The sequence below is a fragment of the Prunus avium genome, chromosome 2 (assembly GCF_965620075.1).
Source record: "Prunus avium chromosome 2, drPruAviu1.hap1.1, whole genome shotgun sequence".
Lineage (NCBI taxonomy): Eukaryota > Viridiplantae > Streptophyta > Magnoliopsida > Rosales > Rosaceae > Prunus > Prunus avium.
The window spans coordinates 29,754,417-29,779,127 of record NC_142285.1 but is presented as its reverse complement, the minus strand read 5'-3'; the positions used below and the strand labels follow the sequence as shown (position 1 = coordinate 29,779,127).

At 35.3% G+C, this 24,711-nt stretch overlaps 3 protein-coding genes across 5 annotated transcripts; 1 reads left to right on the top strand and 2 right to left on the bottom strand.

Annotated features, from left to right (window-relative positions):
• Window positions 1-34: 34 nt before the first annotated feature.
• ATG3 (autophagy 3 (APG3)) lies at window positions 35-5,946 on the top strand. The gene is made up of 10 exons (XM_021976858.2): window positions 35-324; window positions 949-1,019; window positions 1,491-1,607; window positions 1,682-1,842; window positions 2,337-2,410; window positions 2,647-2,698; window positions 3,873-3,938; window positions 4,398-4,525; window positions 5,025-5,134; window positions 5,638-5,946. The coding sequence occupies exons 1-9, from the start codon at window positions 164-166 to the stop codon at window positions 5,119-5,121; spliced, it is 927 nt and encodes a 308-aa protein (XP_021832550.1). The 5' UTR covers window positions 35-163; the 3' UTR covers window positions 5,122-5,134; window positions 5,638-5,946.
• Window positions 5,947-6,696: 750 nt separating this feature from the next.
• HUB1 (histone mono-ubiquitination 1) lies at window positions 6,697-16,428 on the bottom strand. Its single transcript, XM_021976857.2, has 19 exons — window positions 15,923-16,428; window positions 14,707-14,868; window positions 14,523-14,607; window positions 13,634-13,861; window positions 13,369-13,530; window positions 12,677-12,864; window positions 12,506-12,589; window positions 12,254-12,373; window positions 11,967-12,153; window positions 11,715-11,875; window positions 11,572-11,643; window positions 11,052-11,128; window positions 10,451-10,645; window positions 9,712-9,784; window positions 9,544-9,630; window positions 8,415-8,552; window positions 8,131-8,333; window positions 7,888-8,053; window positions 6,697-7,446 (listed from the first exon to the last, which is right to left on the bottom strand). The coding sequence occupies exons 1-19, from the start codon at window positions 16,031-16,033 to the stop codon at window positions 7,315-7,317; spliced, it is 2,631 nt and encodes an 876-aa protein (XP_021832549.2). The 5' UTR covers window positions 16,034-16,428; the 3' UTR covers window positions 6,697-7,314.
• Window positions 16,429-18,917: 2,489 nt separating this feature from the next.
• Window positions 18,918-24,267, bottom strand: LOC110772427 (alpha/beta-Hydrolases superfamily protein). 3 transcript variants are annotated; one of them, XM_088249583.1, is made up of 9 exons: window positions 24,004-24,267; window positions 23,822-23,881; window positions 23,103-23,250; window positions 22,076-22,355; window positions 20,938-21,066; window positions 20,801-20,850; window positions 20,385-20,482; window positions 19,996-20,283; window positions 18,918-19,796 (listed from the first exon to the last, which is right to left on the bottom strand). In XM_088249583.1, the coding sequence occupies exons 2-9, from the start codon at window positions 23,864-23,866 to the stop codon at window positions 19,254-19,256; spliced, it is 1,581 nt and encodes a 526-aa protein (XP_088105709.1). In that variant the 5' UTR covers window positions 23,867-23,881; window positions 24,004-24,267; the 3' UTR covers window positions 18,918-19,253. The 3 variants fall into 3 exon arrangements, with proteins under 3 accessions (XP_088105709.1, XP_088105711.1, XP_021832551.1); XM_088249585.1 differs by having other exon boundaries at window positions 22,076-22,352; XM_021976859.2 differs by having other exon boundaries at window positions 23,103-23,235; window positions 24,004-24,266.
• Window positions 24,268-24,711: the final 444 nt, after the last annotated feature.

Here is a 24,711-nt window from a genome sequence, read left to right as displayed (position 1 = left end):
CCATGCACATGGTATCATCTGTCGTTACCACGCACGAAATCGCTTCTCCCAAGAGTCTATTTCTCCCCTCTCTCTCTCTCTCTCTCTCCCTCTCTCTCTCTGTGTTGGTGAAGGAAAGCAAAGAAAAGCAGCGATTTTTATTTTGTGTAGAAAAAGAAAGAGGATGGTTCTGTCGCAGAAGCTTCACGAGGCCTTCAAAGGGACCGTAGAGAAAATCACAGGTCCTCGTACGGTCTCAGCCTTCAAAGAAAAGGGTGTTCTCAGCGTCACCGAGTTCGTCACTGCGGGTGATAACCTCGTCTCCAAGTGCCCCACCTGGTCTTGGTATTTTCCTTCCCTTTGTTTCTATTTATTGTAAAAATTCGATATTTTATTTTTACTCGATTGTAATTTGTTATCTTTATGTTTGGATTGTTTATGGTTTTCATTTTTGACTAATGGCTATTATGAATTTGTTGAAAAAATAAAGTTCGGGAAGTGAAGCGAGGGTTTTAAGAGTTTGCCACTGATTTTTTCAATCAACGTGGCTGAATTGTAGGGTTAAATAAAAGAAACAACCCATCTATCAATTGGGTTTATGGGTTTTTGTTTTAAAACAAATTCAGTAAAAATACAGGAAGATGAAATTTAAAAAGGAAAAGGGATGTAAATTTATTTGAAAATAGCTGAAAGAAAGTAGAGACAAGAACAACTTTGTTTGATTAAGTATTCTGATCATTTGAATTTAGAGAAAGCAGCCTGTTTTAGAGTTTTCAAATATGCTGGTTGAATAGTTATATTACATATTTAGATTGTAGAGTCTTATTAGTGATGGCTACAATTCTTAATCTCTTTGGATTTTATTTCTTTTGTATATTCTCATCACTCTATTTTTGTTTTACGAACAAGGTTTTGAGGTGATATCTTACTTTTTGGTCGGTATTTTCCTTTCGATTCATATCATGTTAGGGAATCAGGTGAGCCAAGCAAGAGGAAGCCATACTTACCACCAGAAAAGCAGTATTTGATTACTAGAAATGGTATGATGACATCACACTATTCTATTTCTTTGCAATCCTTTTTGTTTTTTCCCACTTCCTGCGACAAATTTTCATCTTGTTATTAATAGCTACTGGGGATTATAATATTCAGGCATAATAATATTGCTAGTGCTCAATGTTTTGTATCATTTCCCATTTTAATCATTGATTTATGCCACCTTTATTGTGATCCTTTTCATGGTTTCTGTAAATGAAAGAAAACCAAGCAAAGAGATTTTTTTGTCTTATACTCTGTTTTTGGCCTCCAAAAAGTTAAAAGTTTGCTCAAGCAATCCAATTGGTTGGAGTTAATCCTCATTGAATCAAGAACCATTTGAGCTAACTGCCCAGTATTGTGTGTGTGTGTGGGTTTCTCTCTCTCAAGTATAAACTTAAAGAAAACTGCTGCCCTTGCTTATCGCTGCCCTGTACCTTTAATTACATTGGGTGATCTGTTTACTTCTTATTCAGTCCCTTGCTTACGGAGGGCTGCATCTATTGAAGAGGAGTATGAAGCTGCTGGTATGGAAGTTCTTCTTGATAATGAAGATAATGATGGCTGGTTGGCAACCCATGGGAAGCCAAAGGGTAAGTTACTTTGGTTAAAGTACACAAATATTTTCATAGAACCATTGACTCAGACTATCTCTTATCTTTAAAAGATAGAAGTTGCGAGGAGGAAAACTTACCCTCCATTGAAAGTTTAGAAATCAGCAAGAATAAGGCTGTGAAGTTGGTCCCTTCACATGTTGGAGGGGAAGATGAAGACGATATTCCTGACATGGCTGACTATGAAGAAGCTGACAACATTGAAATAGATCCTGTAAGTGTTTAATTGGTGTGCAGTGATAGTTCTTGTCTCTTTGAAACTTTATGGCTTTGTGTGGGGTCTACTTGTTGATAAGTTTCATGTTGTAGCCTGTGCAATACACATGATATAGTTTATTTATTTTTCTTTTGATTAGTAGCAACATTCAGGGGAGGGAAATTTGACCTCCTCTTTAAACAAGAGGTGTGACTACCAGTTGGGTTATGCCCTAGTCTTAGTACTTATAGTTTGTATGCAATTTTAATGAGTGCAAACAAAATAAGAGATGGAGGAGGCTAAGAGTCTCTTGTTTGGGTAGGAGTGAGGGGGATAGTTATAGAGAAGGTGATATTTCATTGAAACTTTGTTTATATATTATCTAATCTAGATCTTGAGCAACCTTCTTCCCTAGTCTCTTGCACTGGATGTTAATTTTTGCTTTCAACCATGAAAATGATGTTAATATATCGTAGAGAGCTAAGAATTTTTGGGTTTGTCTTAAATTGCAGGGAACTTATATTATTGCTCATGAACCTGATGATGACAATATTTTACGAACACGAACCTATGATGTCAGCATTACGTAAGATTCGTTTTCTTTTTAACTGTTGACCAGGTCCAATATTTTCCCCATGTGGAACTTAGAAGCATGTTGCCTTTTGGAGAAATGGTTGCTTTTTATTTCAAACTTTTTGGTAATAAAGTGTTGCTTTCTGGATAGCTCAATTATAAGGCAATTGAAGTTCACTTCAATTTGTTGGTCTGTGTAGCTAATTCTATGTTGGCATCAATAGCTTAATTGATTTTACTCACTTTCAGGTATGATAAATATTACCAAACTCCTCGAGTGTGGCTTACTGGGTATGATGAGGTTTGTTTCAGTAACTAGCTGTTTTCTTTTCCAAATTTTTGTTATTATCAAGAATTGCTGTCATTTGGTATTCAACTTGAGTGAGTTGAAGTCTACATGTTAAGATCGTTCTCTAGCTCAACAGAGTCAAGTACAAAATATTTACCTAAAATAAAGCCGAAATTACAAGAGCGGCAAACAAGCAGTCCACCATATACGAAAGAACGTTAACATGCAACTAACATTAAGTAACAGCTAAAGGAACACAATCGTCTGGAACGACAGCCAGAAAATTCACTGGAAACAGCAACGTTGGTTTCAATTCGTTCCTAGCTTGACTTATAGAGCCAAATACTCTAATAAAATAGACTCAGAACCATTTGGCTTTTCTCTTTTTGTCATTTATATTCTTTAGTAACTTGTATTTTTCTATGATCTTGTGCCTGAAAAATGTTAAAATTTATTTGAGTGCATGTGCTATACAGCTGATATATATTGCAAAAGTAGTTGTTGGAAACCAAGTTCTTCCAGCTGAGATAGTAATAAAATAAGTTGACAGCTAAGTGGAGGGTCCCTGGATCAACTTCAAGCTTGAGTAGTAACGAAAGCATACTAGCCAGCTGAGCCCCAATTAAGTCCTTGGCTCAGTTTGGCATGTATTCGTTTTTCACTTGCTACTCTAGAGTGTGCGTGTATTGTTTTTAAAGATAGGTAATATACATATATATGTCGTGCAAGAAACTTACTCCTCCCCTTATTTTCTTTGGCTTGGTGCTCAATACTGTTAGGGTTGGTACCTGTAAGTACTCTTGCAATTAAATAATTAAAGATCCAGTTCATCTTAACAAAATAAAGATGAAAAGTAAACAATCAATTTTAGAAAAGATGTTTCTGCTATTGTCCCTACAATAAAAAATAAAAATACTGTCAATAAAACCAGTGTTTTGTTTCAGTTCCAGCCTGTGTTAAGGTACCTGACTTTTTATATTTCCTCAATCCTGGTTATGCCTTGGTCTCTGGCTAATTGGTTATTAGAATGTATGAGTTGGTTTATGGTTACATGTTTCTAGACCTATTAAAATTTTATATTTGTGTTGGTATCTCAGTTTGTCTAATTTCATTTTCTCTAAAATGTAACTTTTTGCTGATATAAAGACTTCAAAGACTAATTGAACTCCATTTCTAATGCTGTTAGTCAAGGATGCTTTTACAAGCAGAGCTCGTACTTGAAGATGTCAGTCAAGATCATGCACGCAAAACTGTGAGAGCCTCAGAATCATATTATTCCTTGCTTGTATAACTGTTTTGACAGTCTCGTGTGAAACCATGCCTTATGGATAATGCCACATAAAGAGGATGTGTTTACTTCATTTTACAGGACACAATTGTTTATAAAGTGTTTGACTTATTGATGTTACCCTTTTTAGGCTACGAGTTTGTTGTTTATTGCTTAACTTCTCTAGGTAGAACTTTCCAACTCAGGGAATTGATGAAGATATTATCTAGATTCTTGTGTTCTTCCTCCTTGTTTTATTTTTTCAGTTTAGGTACTTTTATCAAGTTCTTATTTACTCGATATGCACTCACTTTCTTCCATGGGATAGAGTTAAACATTAGCTGTTAAGTGTGATAATTTTGTTCTGTCTTCTATGCAGTAAGCTGGTTATTTTTTGCGTTGGTGGTTAAATCGTTGCTTTGACATTCAATCATTTGTACACAGGTAACAATTGAGGACCATCCCCACATGCCTGGAAAGCATGCATCTGTCCATCCATGCCGACATGGAGCTGTGATGAAAAAGATTATTGATGTACTTATGTCACGTGGAGTGGAACCAGAAGTTGATAAGTAATTTCCTGTCTTGACTCACCCATTTGTATGCCTTTACACACACAGAGGCTAATTGTTTGACACGTAATGATTTTATTAGTTATTCTTTGTTTTTAGTATTTTTTTTCTATTGCTATTTGAAAAGTTAACACCATCAAGGCCCTCTGGGTCATAAGCACTGAGGCGTCCCCCCTATGGGTCGTAAAAGAATTGTTGATCTATAAAATGTATCGAGTAGATAATTGCCGATTAATAACACCAATCAAGTAATCGAGTCACATATAAAAGCTATATAATTTAGTTAAGAGTCAAAATAGGTTTGTTCTGAAAATAAGGTTATCTCAGAATGGCTGTATTGAGCATGCGGGATAATATCGATAAAAACATCTCATACTCTTTCATCATCAATTTGTCAGATATGGATCCTACAATAACATTATTGTCATGATTTACTAGACCAGTACCTTGAACTGTCAATTCAACAACTTTTTTATTGTTGTAATTTTTTGTTTTGTAGGTACCTTTTCCTATTCTTGAAATTTGTTGCCTCTGTAATTCCAACTATTGAATATGACTATACAATGGACTTTGATCTTGGCAGCTCCAGCAGTTAGCAACTTAAGCAAGGTAATTCTAGAGTAAGAAAGGGATTTTATTGTTCTTCACATAACCAAGCATTCAAACTGTCTACTTCAAACTGTTCTTCCATTGAACTGTTTAGCATTCAACTCTTTTATTCTTGCAAGTCAAAGACCTTGGAACCAAAGGTTCTGCTATCTTCCCATCATATTGTGGGACAGAGTCTCTTCCGCAGGAAGTCATGACTCTAGACCACTTTATTCAGTTTTGTAGATTTGTTGTGTTTTAAAAGTTCATGAAACAAATCTATTCAGAGGTGTTTCAAATTTACCGTAGGAAATGTACTTTCCAAAGGGAAAAAAAGATTCCATCTCTATGGCATGTCCAAAATTTTATTTCATGTTTCTAAGACTGATTTAGATGCTGGACAGTGGTTTGTTTACCAACTGGGCTTTGTATGGGATGCCTTTTTCCCCCCTCCAATAAGCAAAGTTGTTGCTGCATGTCATTGTTTATAACCTACTTTACTGGATTTCTGTTTGTATTTTCAGGGGATTGTAAATGTACTCGGACGATGTGGATCGGAATTGGAAGTTAAAGATATTATCATTGAGACTACCATACTTGACGTATCCTCAAAATCTGCTCCCAATTGCATTATGTTTGACTGCTTGTACAGATGGCTAAATTGTTTATGTTAAATTCTCTCCAGTGTTGGTATGTGTTCCAGTGCATAATCTCCCATCTATTGTTTGATAGGGTGATGTTCATCCCAAGTTAATTATGTAACTCTGCACATAACTTCTCCAACTCATATTATGCAAACACAGTATATAATATTCAGTCTTCTTCTACTGCGATTGTGATCGTGCTTTGTTTTAGTGGTCATGGAATAGTAACCCTAACATTAGGAGATTTTCGGATCAACAATTTGCTTGCTTCTGGTTCACTCGACATGTTACGTCCTCAATCAACTTACTAACTCAATTACCCTTTCTAGACATGGAAAAAAAAAAACCCTAAACCAAAGGTGTGCTACTTTTGTTCAGACCATCTTTTAACTTTGGTTCTTATGTTTTCAGTTGTTGACCGTGCGCTCCTGTACTTCTGAAGTTTTTCAATTATGAATTAGAAACTCCCTTCAAAATGGCAGATAGAATGAGCATGTGCTCTTATACTTTACGTCCTCGTAGATTCTTTTACCGTCCAATTGCATTTTTGGTTTTTGTAGTTTGGAACTCTAGGATTTAGGGTTTATGCCACGAGGAAGTGTATCAGAAATCACATGAACCAAAGAATTGTCCAAATAATCCAGGGGTGCTCAGGTTCAAAACAGATTATGTTTAGCCAATTTGCATACGATCCAATGTAGAATTATGGATTTCCCAATCCAATTCAATCTGATCAAAGGTCGACTAGGCTTATGAAGCTTTTTTCTCCTTTCTTTTTGGGGAAGAACATAAATTAGAACAAACAAAATCCCTTCGGAACAAAATAATAAAAGAAACAAGGATAGAACGCCCACAGGTCTACAAATGCCAACCACTAAGGCTTGAACCAAACGTCCAAATAAGAATAAGAAAATTTGCTGATAAACTACTAAGAAGAAATGATCAAAACTGAGATCTTCGCATTTATAAATAAATGAATAATCCATCTGAAGAACAATTACATCTCTAAAGAAATGTTGTGCACCAAACATCTTGAAAAGATCTACCTAAACATCTAGCAAAATCTGTACAGCTGAAAATTCAGTTACAGGTTCATCTAATTTCGGCAGAAACAAAACCCTCGGATAGAAAGACACTGACTACAAGTGCAAATCAGAGAACCCCATTTTTTGACTTACGAACATAAAATCTTATTCTTTTTACGATCATGCAGGCTGCATCGCCACCAGGAATACAATCTCAATGGGTCGTTTGGATAAATCTGAAAACGATAAATTGAAAGATTCCAGTGCTCCAAGCAGTTAAAAGGGGCAAAAGATTATTCTGCACTAGAAAATTGAGTTAAATTGACAACCTAGAAGCAGAACCAGCAAAACTAAGGTAATTTGCACTGTTTGATGAGGGAAGGAGAGCTGCTCCTAAACAAAGGCTTCTCTACAATTTCACTAATTTAACAATTACATGGGAATCTGCGGGAATTCATAATTCAAGTCTGAGATCATAAGCACTGGAGCACATGCATGATGCAGGTCTCATTAACGTTTCATCCATCTCCTTTTAGATGTATACAGATTTTACATCATTAGGGCCGAAACTCATGGAACACCGTGGACACTTCCTCTGTCGACTTTCAATTACTTTTTGCACACAAGGGTTGCAGAACAAGTGATAGCATTTTGTAATGACAACCTGGCATTAAGATAAAGAAAAGAAACTAAGTGCTATGCCAGAACTCCAAAATAATGATGACCACAATGATGATTATAACAATGACAATGATAGTAAGCATGAAATTTCTGACTAACTGGTCTCTAAACAGATATTAAATAACAAAAGATTTTTAAACCACAAATAGATATTAATGTGTTACCTTTCCTCATAGAAGTTATCTCAGTTTAAAATTAAATCCACAAATTTTGTGATGCTTCATGTATCATTTAATGCCCTAATTCATTACAGAAGTGCTGTAGGATGTTATAAATTTCACAAGAAGTCATACCCACCTTCACATTTTCCATGTTGGTCCACATATTTACTTGACTAGGATCCAATATTTGGACATTTTCACCTCCAAAAAGCTAAGAAATGTGGAACGGGAATTAAATAAATATAAGTTGAGTTAATAGATACCTGTTTTGTCCTGTCAAGGCAGACATCACACTTCAGTATCTCCCGGTATTCTCCAAGTTCCTGTTGAAGTTTTTCAACAATTGATGAACCCTCTGTCTGCGCTCGAAGCCGTGAAGCCTTTCTTTTTAAAATTTCCAATTCCTCCTCTATTCTTTTCTTTTCAAACCTAACAAACAACAAAATATGAGGTCACACAATCATTATAAAAGATTGGAAGGAAGCGGAGCAGAATGTCCACTATACCTTTCCCTCTCTAGTTCTATCTGTAGCTCTGACAGACCCATTCGACTTCTGTCAACTTTAGATTGTGATTCCTCTAAAGCCTCCCGTGCTTGCTGAGATGACTTTCTGACATCCGACAATCTCTTTTGAGTATTTTCCAATGTAATTGCTCTTTGAAACTTATCTTCTGCTAGTTTCTGAATCTGATCTCTACATATTTTCAACTGTAAAGAAAGTATCAAACAATCAGTTCAGCTTAACTCCATATGAATTTATTTCAAGTTTTACAGGAGGTTTAGAAATACCTGATCTTCAATTCGAGCAGCTTTCATGTTATAGAAATGAAGAGATGCATTGCCTTGTTGAATCTCCCTCTCCATTTTCCGTTTATCCATGAGTACAGCCTTCTGCAGCTGTTTAGCCCTCACACCCTCTAAAACAAGCTGAAAGAAAGGAGCGCAAATTGAAGCTTAATATTAGAACGTGTATATAATAATCCAACAATTTAGCCTACCACATGTGGACTGATGCATGCATAGATCTGCCAAAGGAAAAAATACCACTAACCTTCTGTTCCATGCATTACTGGCATTTTCAAAGGTTGACAATTATATTTCAAATATAACTTCATCCAAACAAACAGTTTGGAGGAGGCAGATAAATAAACAAAATTATAGTTTGGTAGGTGTTGACATCACAAAAAGAAAAAATATCCAATGAAAAGAACACCTTTAGAAACCAGATTCAGACTGACTGTTAACCGGGAACTAATTGCCCTGATGATCACGGTTGTTCAAACCAGCCAAATAAAATAATGTGTCTTTACCTTAAAAAGAATTTGTTGATTTCTGATTGCATGGGTTTAAACCTGAGCCCTATTTATTAAATATAAAGTCATAATCAATAAGTCAATACCACATTTGTCGCATTTGACAATTTTATATTTATCTCACGTCCCAGCCAACAACAATGAGAAACTAAAAGATTTACTCCTAAGAAACTAAAAAACAAATAAAACCAAAGGAATCAATGAAAGATTATATTAATAAAGTCCTTTCTTTTCCGAGAAAGATGCATGCTTACATTATTCTTAAAAACCATAATCAATATAAAGTAACCAATTTTAAGAAAATGTTCAAGCTTCCTAATAATACTCAACATAATTTTTTTTATAATAAAAGTAACTAACTTTTACAACAAAAAAAAGTTATTTGTTAAATATTAATAATTTTATCCTATCATATAATTTGACATTTAAAGTACAATAAATACATAGTTAACGTCATCAAAGTTCAACCATGCTAGAAACTTTATGCATAGTTATTAATTTTGTATGCTGTAATTGCCTGTGTTTTTTTTCCCTTTCTGTACTACAGGATACAAAATCTACACCACCTCAAACCTTCTGATACAAGGAAATGCTGAGTTAATCACCTTAATGTTATAGTCATCTCTCTCAGTAATTTGCTGCAGTAGATGTTGGTTTTGAGTTTGCATATCATCATATGCTTGTCCAATTGTCTGAAGAAAATCAAACTAAAATGTCAGAACTATCCAATGACAAATGAAAGATCTCGTCCACATATAAAGAAGAGAACTAACCTCAATTTCGGATAAGTATGCCTCATTTTCTTCATTTTTGGACTTCAGAGCATCAGAAAGTCTCAAAATATCCCTGAAATATCGAGAAGGAAAAAATATATATATATATTCATCTACGCAATAATCATGTCAATCGAGAACTAGGAACTGCCTAAGCAAAAATAGTCTACCAGTTACCATAAAGAACCATAGATAAGTTATAATTCCACCTGCATTTTGCTTAGAGTTTTACATTGTAACAAGCAGGTTTTAAGCCCAGATAAAGGCAGAGTGTCGCACAAGGCTGACAGCAGCATAAATTGTCAATCCCATGATTTAGTAGCCACAACCAATCATTTTTTGAGATGAAGGCTTAATTGATTATGCAAAATTATTCTGATACTTTAAATATAGTATGGAGGTTCAAAGTAAACCCTTGTAGTAGTTAAATAATAATATTTTCTCCTTACTTTACCTCACTGAGACTCGATAAGTACAAATAATAAATAAATAAATTGAATGTGAACTGGGAATCAACAGTATCTTGGGTTTCTCTGGGGTTCTTTGGGCTGCATGTGTTTTTGTTTATGCTTCTTGATCAAAAAGTAATCCGTTTTTCCAATGTATTTGTATTGTTGAGACATCTTTAGGTGGAACATTGGTTCAACGTGTTTCTACTCAATTTTACTAAATTAGTTATGTTTCCTATCATACAAAATAACTAAATAAAAAACAGTTTGACCACATCAGAAAAGTATACCTTTTGGAATCTTCGAATTTCTGTCTCAAGTCAGCAATCTCAGCTTCTGCAGCAGCAAGCCTTTGTTGAGAAATGGCCTCAGCTTCATTTGCTGTCTTAACTCGTAATTCCAAGGTGTGTTCATCAAGAGAGGACTTCAAACTTTCAACACGAGCCCATGCCTTGCATTCCAAATCTCTAGCTTCCAAGACATCCCTGCAAATATATAAACTCCACACATCAAACACATGTTACCTTTGCACAACCAAACCAACACATGACAAGCAAATCGGCTGAATTGGTAAAATCACATTAACTATTGCAATTGAGTTATGACATTGTTCAACTGAAGCCAGCATCATGTAACTGGAAATAAACGAACATGAGACCTTAAAGATTCAGTTGTGAATAATTATGGGAAACCCAACTGCATACCTTACAAAACTTGCATTGATTTAGTTAATAGAAAGAAACAATTTAATATCAAAAAATGCAAGACAATTTTAAAAATTCTTTTGATAAGTCCTGGATAGATGCTATTCAAAAAGTGCCATTCTTTGCAAAGTACTTAAATGAAAGTTGCACATAACTAAACCACCAAACACTTGTAAAGGCACCTTACCTTGGATCAGTCAACTCATGTCTATACATTTCCAAAATCAGCTTTAACTCTGATTCACTCTCCTTTAAATCTTGAACCTACATTAAATAATGGGGGAAAGAAAAAGATGACGAAGCTAAACAAATCATATCTAATATTTCATAAGAAAAAGTTGACGAGGCCATTTTATAACCCAAGAGCCACTGATATCTAATATTATATAAATATGCATGTAAGCGCATACCAAGTGAAACTTTCAGCAGATCCAACTATCAAATGGAATGTAACAAATCCACAAAACATACCCACCAACATAAGAAATCTACTATGCATGTCGAAAACAAGATAGGGACACAACCAACACTACTGCTCAAAGATTACTCTTTTTCTTTTTATCCCAAAAATGCAGGCTACTTAAAAGTGGTACTTATTCACGAATAAACTTAACAAAAAGCCTCAGTCAAATAAGACAAGCTCACTAATTCAACACTTCCACCCGGCATGCAACATAAATTATGTCACAGTAGGAAGAGACACATACCACAGCATTCAACTTTTGCATCTCAGCAACTTGATCTGTGGATCTGGCAGATAAAGTCTCGCACTCTTTCACCTGTTTGGAAAGGAAACAGTTTAACTTTTTCAATGCAACCAAGAATTTCACTGAATAACATAAATACCCACCTTCCTATCAAGAATGCTGGAAAGAGACTGCACATCAGCCTGTAAAGAATGAAAATCAGAAGCAGCCTCTTTGTATTTACGTAATTGACCTTGCATGGTACCCATTTCCTCAGGAAATGAAGAAACCAAGGCTTTAAATTCTTCAATGATTTCCTTTCTTCCTGAAATAGTGAACACAATTTCAGGGTGTCTACAGCGAAAAAATGCAGCAAGAATTCCAGAGTTAAAAGAAAGCATCAGATTTTCTCTAACCTGGTTCTCTTGACGCCTCTTCCAGCTTCACTTCAATCATTTTTCTTTCCTCAATCTGTTTCTGTATTTCTATACCCAGATCAGAAATTCTAGAATCAACAACTGCAGAAGATCTTCGAAAAACATCAGCAATGTCATTCTTCACATTCAGTTCCCTCTCCCTCCACAAAAGATTATCCTTCTCAACCTAATGATTTCAAGGAACAAGAAACTATCAGCATAATGACACTACAGTTTCAACAAAATTACCGATAGAGGCATAAATGAAACTACCGACCAGTTACAACCTGTAGTTTCTCAAATAAGGCCTGGCACTCAAAAACTTCTGACTTTGACTTTTCTATTTGATCTCTCACCAACTGATAGGCTTGGGAAGAGGAAATACACTTCACATTCTTAACCATGTTCTGCAAAAAAAAAAAAAAAAACTCCCAATTTCACTTACATGACTAAATAAGAACTCAAAAATGCAAGAAGTGAAGAGTAAAGTTGAACTCGCATTTACATAGAAAAAGCCCATAGTAGCACAGTAAAATAACCTGCAAACTAGATAACTGCTGTAATATTTTTATCCTTTCTTCATGAAGGCCTTTTATGTCCATTAGACGACTCGAAGCTTGGTCCTGCAGAGCTCGAATCAATTAACATGATTACCCCTTTCAAAATCAGCTCTCAGAAGTGAATCAAGGAGATAAAAGGCAGCACAATACCATTAGCTCCTTGAGGGTAGACTCCATATCTTGCAGATCTTTTTGCTTATCTCTAACCCTATCAACATGCTTGTTCCCAAAATTTAGGACTGGGAAAACTGCCCCTTTTGCAGCATCACTCTCTGCCTTAAGAGTTGCTAGTTGACAATTACTATCTGCTAATTCACCAACTGCAGCTTCCAACTCCCCTTCAAAATACAACCAAAACATAACAGACTTTAAGAACATTCAGTGACCTATCAAACCATGAGAATCACAACCAACCGAAATAAAATTCTTCCTCCTTTTTGAAGGACAGGTGATTAAACAACTTTTATATTTATATATAAAACATAACATTAAGAAAAAATGAAAAGAAAAAAGTGCAATGGACTGAGAACTCTCATCATAAGAATAACAACAATTCAACAAGCTCATATATATATATATATACAGAGAGAGAGAGAGAGACTCCTATTATAGGTGGTACATTAGACTCACCCATCATGGAGAGACAAAGACTCGTTGTAGAGAGACAAACTGTCCACGACGGAGAACATTAAAAACCCAAAAATCAAAACCTAACTATTACCTTCCCCCACCCCACCCCCCTCCCCCAAAAAAATAAAAAATAAATACAACAAAGAAACTAAAGGGGATGTTACCAAAATGTTTTGAAAAGAAAACCAACAAGGATTCTAACAATATTTTACCTTTTAAACGTCTAAGTTCAGCTTTATTCTTTGCATCCATGTCGTGGTGGCTCTGCAGTTCCCTTGCCAGAAATTTATGCTTCACAAACATATCGCTAAATGCCAATCTCAAGTTCTTAACTTCATTTTTAAAGTCACTTGATGTCTTCTGCCTACTTGTGCCTATGAAAAGGAGCAGCACACACAAAATCTGAGGGATAATTTTGAAAGGAAATGTTTCACAACATATGATACGTGAAATACATCTAATCTCCTAAACTCTCACCTTCTTCTGGAAGCTCTTTCAACAGTGCATCATGCAATGCATCCTTCACATGCCACTGGTTGTCAATTGCAGCTATGACATTACCTATAATATTCTTAGTCTTTTCAAAGGTAGTTCCTCTACCTTCTTCCATCTGATTAGAAATGTTATATGTACATGAACTTTCAGTTGCACCTCCTTGTGCAAGGCGGTTAAGAAAAGCATCCTGCAATGCAGATGGAGCCCCATCTGATAAACAATACAAGGCAACCTTAGCAGCACGTATATTTGAACACCCATAGTACTGATGCTTCTTACAAGTATGCAAAGTATGAATCCAGACCCCCATAAATTTTTCAAGCTCTGTGAATCATCTGATTCACAACATATATATGAAAAGAAGAAACAGCATGGTAAAGAACTAAGAAATCAGAATTGGAGCAGGGGACTGTGAGCAAATAATAATAGTACTACTTTGAAAATTAAATAAAACTGAGAGTGTAAAATTCATCTCAACTTGAGGCATTCATTAATGCCTAAAGGCTTCAAAAGAATTCTTTTAGATTACCATAGATGTACCGCCCCTAAAAACATAATACAATGTAATTGGATAGCAGGATGAATATCATGTCTAATAAGAAATAACACTACACAGTATTGAATGACTCAATCAGCATTAATTAAAAATGAAGTCCCCCTATGCAACATTCATGAGAAAACCCCCCATTACTTAGCCAACTCAGTAATTTTACAGCAACTAGCAAGTTTAGTATAAAATATATGTATATATATATATATATACACACACACACATAAGAACACACACACAGATTCATGAAGTTAGACCCAGAATTAACTAAGCTTTTTCATCATAACTAGCGCCACTGCATAGAACAAGCATGATCCTCACCATCCATGATTGACTTCTCTTTAACATCTTGCTGACAGCTCGACTCTCTTGAACGGATGGAACATGATTCCAAGTCATTAACCACCTATTGTCAAAACATATAGTCAATTTCCCCTCAAGCAATATATAGTACCATATGCATAAGCAAAGGAGAGAAAGTCATAACAGACAAAAGGGTTCCTACCTCTTCCCAAGACTTATTGACCACTGACAATGTGGTATCATATGGCTTTTGTTTGTCCTTCATTTGAGAAAATTTATTCTCAAGACCAGAGTACTCAACCTTCTGAGTCTCTAACTTCTGTAATAGCTTTTGATTTTGATATTGAAGGACAGCAATGTCAAGCTACACGTCAAAAAGGACAACATAAGTTAAAAAACAAGAAGATTACATATATCTAAAGAAAATCACCTATGTGTTTCATTTGACTTTCAAATGAATGCCTTCAATTTAAATTATCTCTTCATGTCTTCAATGAACATCCAAATAAGTACTACATAACATCTCATTTATATTCTCTCTTCTTCTCCTACCCTATCATATTTTATAGCCCAACCACCTTAACTAAGAAATGATATTTGACTAAAAAAAAGGAGTGTGTGTGTGGGCCTGTAAAGTTAATATATCTAAGGAGCGCACACATAATCCTTAAGATGGAAAGTATCATGTTTGTATTGTGTCAAATACCAGTTAACTCTACCTAGCCCGTGTTAGATGACTTTGTATCAAGCAGACCTATTAAATAATCATATTGTTTTCAAGTCAACACACATTTTTGTGAACCATTAAACTCAACTAGGATACTTTATCTCTTAGCATAAACTCATTTACCACACACCTTTAAGCAACTCAGATATTAGAGAAACCAAGAGAAAGGCACGTATCTCTAAGAGGATTCATACAATACCAGAGAAGAAATGAAAACGAAAATTTTCACATACAAGTTAAACTTGTCTTTCATTCAGAGTATTGTTCTCTGTGTTTAACACTGGCCCAATTTATCTATTATTCATGTTAGCAGGCCACATTAATTTTGTGTTGGGTTCAAACCATATCATCTAACAATTTCCATTGGGTAAAATCATCACAAACTTTTGGGTCCATAAAATCATTACAAATAGATGGGAGCAAAACCACAGACTGAAAATTTGCGCATCACAATAAAGTGGTAATTTAATTGATGAAGTAGTAAAATTCCTCAAACTAAAAGCAACATAAATCCTTCAACAATGACTATAGGGCTGAATTATTCAAATTATTGACAAACTAAATCAGCAAAATAACAAAAACCAATACGCCCAATACGAATAATCCAAAATTCAAACCCAAGCACAGAATTGCTTCACACTAAGAATGAAATACATGTGCAACTAGAAGCAAACAGGAACAAAGGCCTCACCTTTTTGTCCTCAGAAATGGGCAAAAAAGGCTGCTTCTTAGCAGTGGCAGCCGTGGGTGATAGGGAGCTAAAGTGACGGCGTTTTCGATCATGCTCACCTGTGCTCCCCATTGGAAACCCTAGAAACCCCCCCCTAAACAGTTCCACTCACATTACACCAGACCCTCCTAAACAAGAACAGCCCCAAACAAATTAATACCTTTTAAACCACAACTAGGCACACCATCAACCCCTAGCAAAATAGAACAGAGAGAAACCCTAGTTGAAAGCCCCAGATAGAAAAAAACCAACAAAATGGACAGTTCCTTCGTTTCCTTTTGTGCTTTGAAATCCCAAATTCTCAAACCCTAATTCAAAGCCCGCAATCCCTCTCTCTCGCTCTCTCTCTTAATCTTTAGAGTGTTTAGGAGTTTTGATCCATCTGATCTCTCTCTATCTCTCTCGCTCTCGCGCTCTCGGCTGTGACTGGAAGGCTCCAACACACTCAGAAAAAATAGAAAATAAATAAATAAATTGACTTTTTTATGGTTTTGTAATTTTGTACCAGAATTAAAAACGAAGAAGGACAGCATGGAATTTCGTGAATGTAAGAAGGGTATTTTGGGCATTAAATCTGGGTGAGTTTGAGTTCGGGGAATATAAGGTCAACTAAGACCCGGTTGGATTGAGAGCCTCAAGTGTGATTGGTTGATAGTGAGGTTGGACCTACTTCGGCCCGCAGCCGATAATTTGCCCACCTTCACTTGCAGTTCTGCGTGATGAAACTGCCACTCTACTTCCCTAGGTTGTTGCCAGTTGGGCTCTCAAATTGAGTGACTTTGACTGTTTGAGGAGTTAGTGGGATAAAGAACTTTAACTGAAAAAAAAAATAATAATAATAACTTAATAACTCTACAACTCTTTTAACAAATAATTAATAATTGATGCATACATCAGTCTAAATTCCTCTCTTCGTAATTTAGATTAATTTAAAGTTGAATATCTCTCATATCAAAATAAAAAATTAATAATTTTTATAACTAAAAAAAATCCTCTAGATAATCTTTTATGTAATCATTTCTCAAATTTAATCATTGACTTAATGGTAATAAATATAGAATTCACCTAAAATAATGCTCACTGATTCTCAAATCCAATATAATGCTCTTCAAACTTTAATTACATTTAGCTAAAACGATTAGAAAGATATTTTAGTCTAATCAAGTTAAAATATCATTTAATTTTCATAAGTTTTTTTGGGAGATTTAACAGCTTAAATTAGCAGCAAATCTATCTCTAAAACTCACAAATGAGAATATAGTGAACTGTTTAAACTTTAAAGATAACAACTAATGTGAAAGCTTAAACAATAACACAAGCTAATATCAAAGTGTGCATGCCTAAATTTATCTGATTAATTAAAAATAGTGAGCATTTAAAACAATATCTTGGCATAATCACTAATTTTATGCTCAATAAATAAATTCTTCAAACTTTTATCACAAGATCGCAAAGTACAACACCCAAACAAATCAATCAAAACCTAACCATTCAAATTGATGTTCATTCATCACATAAACAAAAGCAAATTTATAGAAGAGAATAGTTAATACATAACTAAAAATTCCTATAATTCACTATAATTTTCTTTTCTCTAGCAACAATATTTAACAATTAAAAATATATATATATTTTTTTTTTCATTTCAAGTTTTGCATGTCTCTTAATTTGATCATGGAAGCAATTTCATGTTTGTGAGGCTATTTCTCTGTTACTTTCAAAAATTTATACCTGTTGTAATGTTCCGGACAGTCTCTCGCCTCTGTTTCCTTTTCACTAAATTTTGCAACGCATAAATGGCTTCTCGAAATTAACTAGCATCATAGAGAGGTTGTCGTCGAAAGCTTTAATTTTCCAATAGCATCTCCAAGTTAGCAAAGAAGAAAGGATCGAAGCTTATGAAGCTACTCTAAGAGCTAGAAAGGGAGAAAGGACTGCAGCTGCGTTCTCATTGTAAATGTGAGATAAGTAAATAAGTACAAAAGTTATAAACCCTAATCTCTCACCGTAAATGTGATATAAGTATGCTACCACAAAAGCTAAAAAATCTAAATACCATATCCAGAAAGTTATGTTGAGAAAGTTTAGTCACAAGCGACTAGCATTTATAATGACATAAATTTATTATTTGTGAACTTTCTTGAGGAAAATGTATCCAAAAATAAATTTGTCAAGGAAGAGTAGCACAACTGATTGGAGGCTTTTATTACATTTTATTTACAAATTGATGTAATGTTTAGTTGAATTCAATATTATTTTTCAAGTTTATTATAGTTTATCATAAGATAATAATTTATGACTTTTTAGGTGATGTTTCCTTGCAGTGTTTATGTGTGGGAACTCCCACTGAGATATTATTTTTCATATCTTGAACCTCAATTAGGTACCGTAGCCAAATGTGCTTCCCAACATAATTCTCATTCCCATTTCATCCCATCCTCCCAAATCAAACATCACCTTTGAAAGGGTTATATACAGTCTCACCCAAATCAAACACCACCTTTGAAAGGGTTATATACAGTCTCACCCACTGAGGTTTTTCGTGTTTTCACAAAATCCCTGATATTTTGGAAATTACATTAACACCTTTTGAAGTTTCAATTTTTTCCACACAACCTCTCCCGTTAATCTTCTGTTCAAAAATTGCTAATGTCATTTAAGAAAAAAAAAAATCTACAAATGACAAAATTAACCTCAGAGATTAGACCTCAAGAGTGTATCTGCAATATGATCGTAGAAGTTAACTGTCATTTGGAGAATAATTTTTTTTATGACATCATTAATTTTGGATTGAAATTAACGGTTGGGGTTTGGGAAAACAATTTAAAACCTTAGAATGTGTTAGTATAATTTTCAAAAAATCAACATGTTTTTTGAAAACATGTTTTTTGAAAATATTAAAAATTAAAAAAAAACCTCTGGGAATGTCCGTGTAAGAAATACAACATCTATCTAGTGAGTACAACACACAATAAAATCGCTTTAGCTACAAATTTAGAGTGGTAGCAAAACAGTTCATTACTTTTCAACGTCCTTCCTAGCCTGTAAAAATACAGATGAGCTTCCGCTTCTATTGCACTGTATTCTATGTCTAACAGTTATTTAACTTTTCTCCAATTGAATCAAAAGAATGAGAAGATAGAAAAAGGGAAAACCTGGGAACCTATTCGTTGATCCGAGCATCAGCTATATACAAACACGAGAACCATACCCCCTAAAGGATGTAAATTACCCTTACTATAATATTGCAACAAAAAGCACAACAATGAGATGAAAAGTAAGCTCATCAGCCTCATTCGTCTTTCGCATGATCGCTTTTCTTCTGCCCGACATCTGCATGATTGCTCTTCTTCTGCTCCATGTCTGCATGATCGCTCTTCTTCTTCCCAACTTCCACAAGCAACGTCAAAAGAGCTTCACACACTTGAGAAGCATCTGCTTCAGAAGGGTCATCTGTCAATGAAGAATAAACCATCCAGGCGTGGTCTAATTTACGTTTTGGCCGAACAACAATGGATCCAGGAACTTCTGCATCGCAGCATGTGACAAGTCCATCACTCTTCTTGCCATATCTGACCTGCAGAAGCTGTGCACAGGCAGCCATAGCTGCACCAAGGGGAATTACCACTGGGAGTTTTGCCGGCTGGCCTGTAGAAAGAGGAGCAACCATAGGTAGCTCCGCATGTGCTACACGAGATAATGTAGCTAGTACAGCTGGAGAGATTGCAGCTTCTGTGTGAAATGAAACAACAGGGAGTTCCTTTGGCAACGGGTGTTTCTTCAAAAATTCTCTTCTTTTTTCGTAAGTCAAATCTTCCAGAGCTTGCAAATCACCCTTCACAGAAGAAGATGACATGCTATGTTAAAAAAGCATACTAGGAAAAAGTGACAAATTCATCATGGGAGTAACCTACAATATGTTTGATGACAACAGAAACTCCATAAAGACAGAAAATACGCTTTACTGTAAATGTTGTTTCAATGGATATCACAACATTTTAATATTATAATCACTATCACGCTCCTCATTATACCTTAATCACTTTGCAGATCAGAATCTCCATTAGCTTTCGTAAGTTCACATAATCACCAAGCTGTCCCTCTCGCAAGATATCCGTAGCTATTGGGCTACCACCATATGGACTTTGTGCTAACACCAACCCGGCAACCTTATCTTTCAAGTCAGGCCAATACAACGATAGAGCAGCTGCTGCATCTATTCCCCCTTTGCTATGTCCAAGAAGCAAAACACGCTTTTTGGAACCCCAATAGAATTCCTCAATGTATTCTTTTATCTCTCGAGCATTTTTCTCAACTGAAGCCTGATTAGTAATTGGCAAAAACTTAGTTCAGTAATTAACAAGGTTCAGTAATTAACAAGGTGCAAAAAAGCCCTTTCTTTTAATTTAAATGAAGAACATACCTCACTATGAATCTTGGCTATATGACAGGCCAGACCCATCTTTGAGAGACTCATTTTTGTATTTACAAAATATAGCGGTCCATGGTTGCTAAAAAGACCTATTGATTACAGAAGTAACCAAACTTCATTAGCACTTTTCTATAAGCAAAATTGAATATGCAAAACAAAAATAAAAAATAAAAAATAAAAGTTCCAAGTAATCTAGAAGTCCAGTCTCCAGCAAGACATGTAGGAACAAAAAGAGAAAAGATTAGATGGAGAGAAACCCAGAAGGCTCCCTAAATCCACCACCGGCAGCATCCAAGCATGCCCCATCAGGGCAGAAAGTGGGAAGGTGATGGAGATGTTGTTTCTTGCAATGTAATTTCTCGACTAAAGTATAATTAAAATTTTTGTGTGATATAAAAGAATGATACCTGGAAGCAACAAACAAACCATCGAATTTGGCAATCGGTGAACACCATGCCTGTCAAAGGGAATGACATCCCCATTATTATTGCCATTAACATGAAAAGCAGATATTAAATGCAGAACAAAATACAGCATATTACACCTGATATCCCCCAGAATTTCCATGAACCTTTCAGTTCCGTCTTCAACAGGGGGCATTGTTGGATCACGTTGTAGCCATCCTATATCATCTGCAGACCCGCGAACAGTTCTTCGCACCCGGTCAACAAGGCTGAAAATGAACACAATCATTACCGCTAATTTTGGAAAGTGTGAACGCTGCAGGTAGCAAGAATCTCAGAGAAAAAACAAGCTTAAAGATATACCATGGAAATTCTTTTGGTTTAGTTTCAATCTAGGGCCCACAAGGCATCCCCCATAGACTACTCTAGTAACCACTGCTGCCATGAGTCATATTCCTATGTTTCTTCGCATTAGGAGACAAGCTTTTCGAGCCAAGAATATTTTGGTGGAATTGCCAACTGGGACATAATTGGAACTAACGGTTCATCAGCATGGTTCCTAATAAGGTTCATCTCATACTACTAATGTTTCATGGTTTCTAAGGTTATGTAGTTTTCATGGAGAGAAACAATTCCTAGAAATTTGTCTTCTCTTTCTTTTTTGGTTGTTATTCATACCTCAAATCACTGTAACCATAACTAACATGCATTTCTTTAGATGACAATAAACAACCCTTCCCTGTATGATTTTCTGAGTTTCTTGCGGTATAATCGCTATCAAGATACATCATTTCCAGGTCAAAGCTTTTTTTATTTCCCCCTGAGAATTTCATTTATTTATGGCTGCGAGTTGTGCTGATGGTTAGTACATAGGCTCTTCCAACAAATTTGTTTTACTCTATTTGTAGCAATCTGGGAGTTGTGGATATCCACTTTCCAGCAAGAGGGGGAGTGTCATTAATATAGAATGTTTACAGCCTGTAAATTGATTTAAGAGTTGACTATCTTGAATAGCTTAATTGTTGTCTGATTAGCTCAGTTACTTAATACTAGGCATTTGTGTTGCTGATTTTGTCTTGGAGTCCTACATAATCCTTGATGTTCTGATGTCTTAGCATTGCCATACAATGTTCTTCTCTTCAACTAAGTTTTCTTCGGAAAAAAAATTGCCGGTCTGAAAATACTAAATTTCAGTTCAAGAATGAATTTTAAACTCATATTAATTATTGAAGGATAGCTCCAAAAAACACTAATAAGTAGTATGCTGGGAACAAATACCCTTGAAAGATAGAAATGCTGCCCGGGCCACTAGGATCAGATTTGACGAGGGCACTAGAATTTCGAGATGAATCTCCTGCAGAGCTTCTCAGTGTTCCATCAAGTACAGAGGGAGCATCTGTTGCATTACTAGATGACTCTGCAGATGCTGAGTGATTTCCACTTGAGGACGCATGATCACCAGATGTAGCAAAAGATCCCCTAGGTTGTCCAGATGAAAAGGTCACCAATTCCTGAGCATGCTCATTTGAAACCCCAGAATCACTAGAAGACAGATCTGCTGCAAAATAGCAGAGACATTTAACTAGATCAATCTAAGATCCAATGCTCATGACAACTCAGAAAAATAGATGCACGCAAGTAAAATATAAAATTCATAATAATCATAAGTTAATAATTAGTAAGGAAAAATGAAAAGAAAACTACATAAGGGACATGAGAGAAGCTTATTTCAAATGCGCCACATCATCAAATTCTACTCAGAGATGCGAGTAAGGTTGAAAGGACTCAGATGAAAAAGGATCGATTACATTATCTGATCTAACTTTAAATTAGAATTATGCTCCATTTCAAGTTTCAACAAGTGACAAAAATGGAAAAGGAAGATACCTAGCAAAAATATTCATGCTAAGGTCTGCAGATAATATACGAACTATGCTAGTCAAATGTCTTATAAGGCATGTACTTCTGCAAAATACAGTTTCATTCTCCAGAGAAAATTATATTCAAGTAGTTTGGTTGATCTTGTATGATATTAATGTCGGCATGGTAGAAACTAGTAAAACTAAGAGAACTGTACTTAGGTAAATACCAAAATAATAATAATAATAATAATCCAAACTAATGGAAGTGTAAAGAGCGAAGCTATTACGGGTAATAACATGCATACATTTCCAGGTTAATACATCTGATAACCAACTCCCAACCTCCACATTAGTCACTTCCACAACAGGCTAGGTAAATATAAAGAAGGATAAACAAGAAAATAAAAAACTGAAGCAATCTCCATATGGAACAGTATGATTACCAGAATAGTCAGAGAAACAACGTGTGAATAATGAAGTTGTCTGAGAAAGATAAGAGGCAGCTTCGTTGAGAGATGGTACAGAAGTAAATAGCTGAGGGATGACCCCATCATTTCTTAAAGTATCATTCTGAGCCTGAAAAAACAGCAGCTGTTAAAAATGAGCAAGGAATTACATTTGGAAGTTTTTCTTTTACGTAACAATACGACATAAAGAAGAAGTGCAAATACAGAGGACATCACCAAAGCTCGATAATTGGAAGTATTAAAAAAAAAAGGGAAAAAAAAAATGAAGGGGGTAAAGATTTGCCAATTCCATGAAGAGATTCATAATTTTTTTTTATACAAAAAGTCGAAGTGAAATACACAATCAGATTCAGGCCACAAAACCCATTGGTTGCATCGTCTAATTTTGTAATTTCTTCATACATAAGGATAGAGATTAGACACAATCAGCAACTGGTACCCCAGAGTCCAATAACAATGCTTGCTAGAAGCTAGTATTGGTGCTTTGAAATAATACTATATTCTCGTAAAACTACACTAAAATAGTTTATCAAAATCTCAGGAAGATCAAAACGTTTGTAATATAATTATCATTCTCCTTCCATTGCACAAATAAACATGAGCTAAGCTTTCAAAATGTAATTCTTTCTGCGAAAATATTAATTAAATCACTGTAAAATTAAACAATTTGAATGCTACAAGAGAATGATGGGTACCATCAACGGTGCGGATTCGCTGGAATTGGGGTTTGCATCTTGCATTATAGACCTCAGTTTCTGCCAAATGCAAGACAAAAACATAATAATACGTTAGCTTTCAATGCAAATTCAGGCGCCTAAAAAAACCAAAAAATTAGAGATTACAGAAAATGTTAGAGATCGCGGTGAAATTAATTTACCTGGATTAATACTGCGATTGAGAATCAAATGAAGCGTGGACGAATAGAAAGAATCACCATTGAAGTGGAATTAGGGTTTTGGAAGATTCAAATCATCAAGTTTTCTTCTCCAACGGAAGCACACAGAGAGAGACAGAGAGAGAATACCTTAACGGCAAAGCAAAAGAACGCGGCACGGAAACGAAACTACGTCGTTTTCGTTGACTTCCGGAGTTTTCGCGGCACCGCTACTTTGTAGATTTGCGTCCAGTGGTTTGTTTGGTTAGAATGATAATAAGTGAAAAGTATAAGTTCAAGTTCATCCAAAAAAAAAAAAAGTATAAGTTCAAATATAAATTAAATTATGGCATGTTTACTAATCTGATACCGATTAGGAGGAATTGAATTGATGGCATGTTTACGTATCAGTAATGGAGAAAGTAAGGAATTAGAGAATTCAGGAATCGGAGAACTATTGAATCGATATGGGAAGAATCATTCCTGATTGCAAGTAAACACAAGGGAAGTTAGGAATGGAAATCATTCCCTTTCCTCTCATACCCATTACTGATATTAAACATGCCCTGAGGAGAATTAGATTCCGGATTCTTATTGAAGTTGTTTACTGAACCATATGGATTGAGGAGAGTTAGAATCCGGATTCCTATTGAAGTTGTTTACTAAATCATACGGAATTGGGATAGGGGTTGTACTAATTACTAAAATATC

Coding starts and splice junctions, on each gene's coding strand:
- ATG3 (XM_021976858.2), top strand. CDS start 164: ATGGTTCTGTCGCAGAAGCTTCACGAGGCCTTCAAAGGGACCGTAGAG. Junction 3,939..4,397: donor AAGATCATGCACGCAAAACT/GTGAGAGCCTCA, acceptor ATTTGTACACAG/GTAACAATTGAGGACCATCC. Junction 4,526..5,024: donor GTGGAACCAGAAGTTGATAA/GTAATTTCCTGT, acceptor TTTGTTTTGTAG/GTACCTTTTCCTATTCTTGA.
- HUB1 (XM_021976857.2), bottom strand. CDS start 16,033: ATGGGGAGCACAGGTGAGCATGATCGAAAACGCCGTCACTTTAGCTCC. Junction 11,129..11,571: donor TGCAAAAGTTGAATGCTGTG/GTATGTGTCTCT, acceptor TATTTAATGTAG/GTTCAAGATTTAAAGGAGAG. Junction 8,054..8,130: donor ATAGAACTAGAGAGGGAAAG/GTATAGTGGACA, acceptor GTTGTTTGTTAG/GTTTGAAAAGAAAAGAATAG.
- LOC110772427 (XM_088249583.1), bottom strand. CDS start 23,866: ATGCAAGATGCAAACCCCAATTCCAGCGAATCCGCACCGTTGATG. Junction 22,356..23,102: donor TTGTTTCTCTGACTATTCTG/GTAATCATACTG, acceptor GCTATTTTGCAG/CAGATCTGTCTTCTAGTGAT. Junction 19,797..19,995: donor TGATCTGCAAAGTGATTAAG/GTATAATGAGGA, acceptor TCTTCTGTGAAG/GGTGATTTGCAAGCTCTGGA.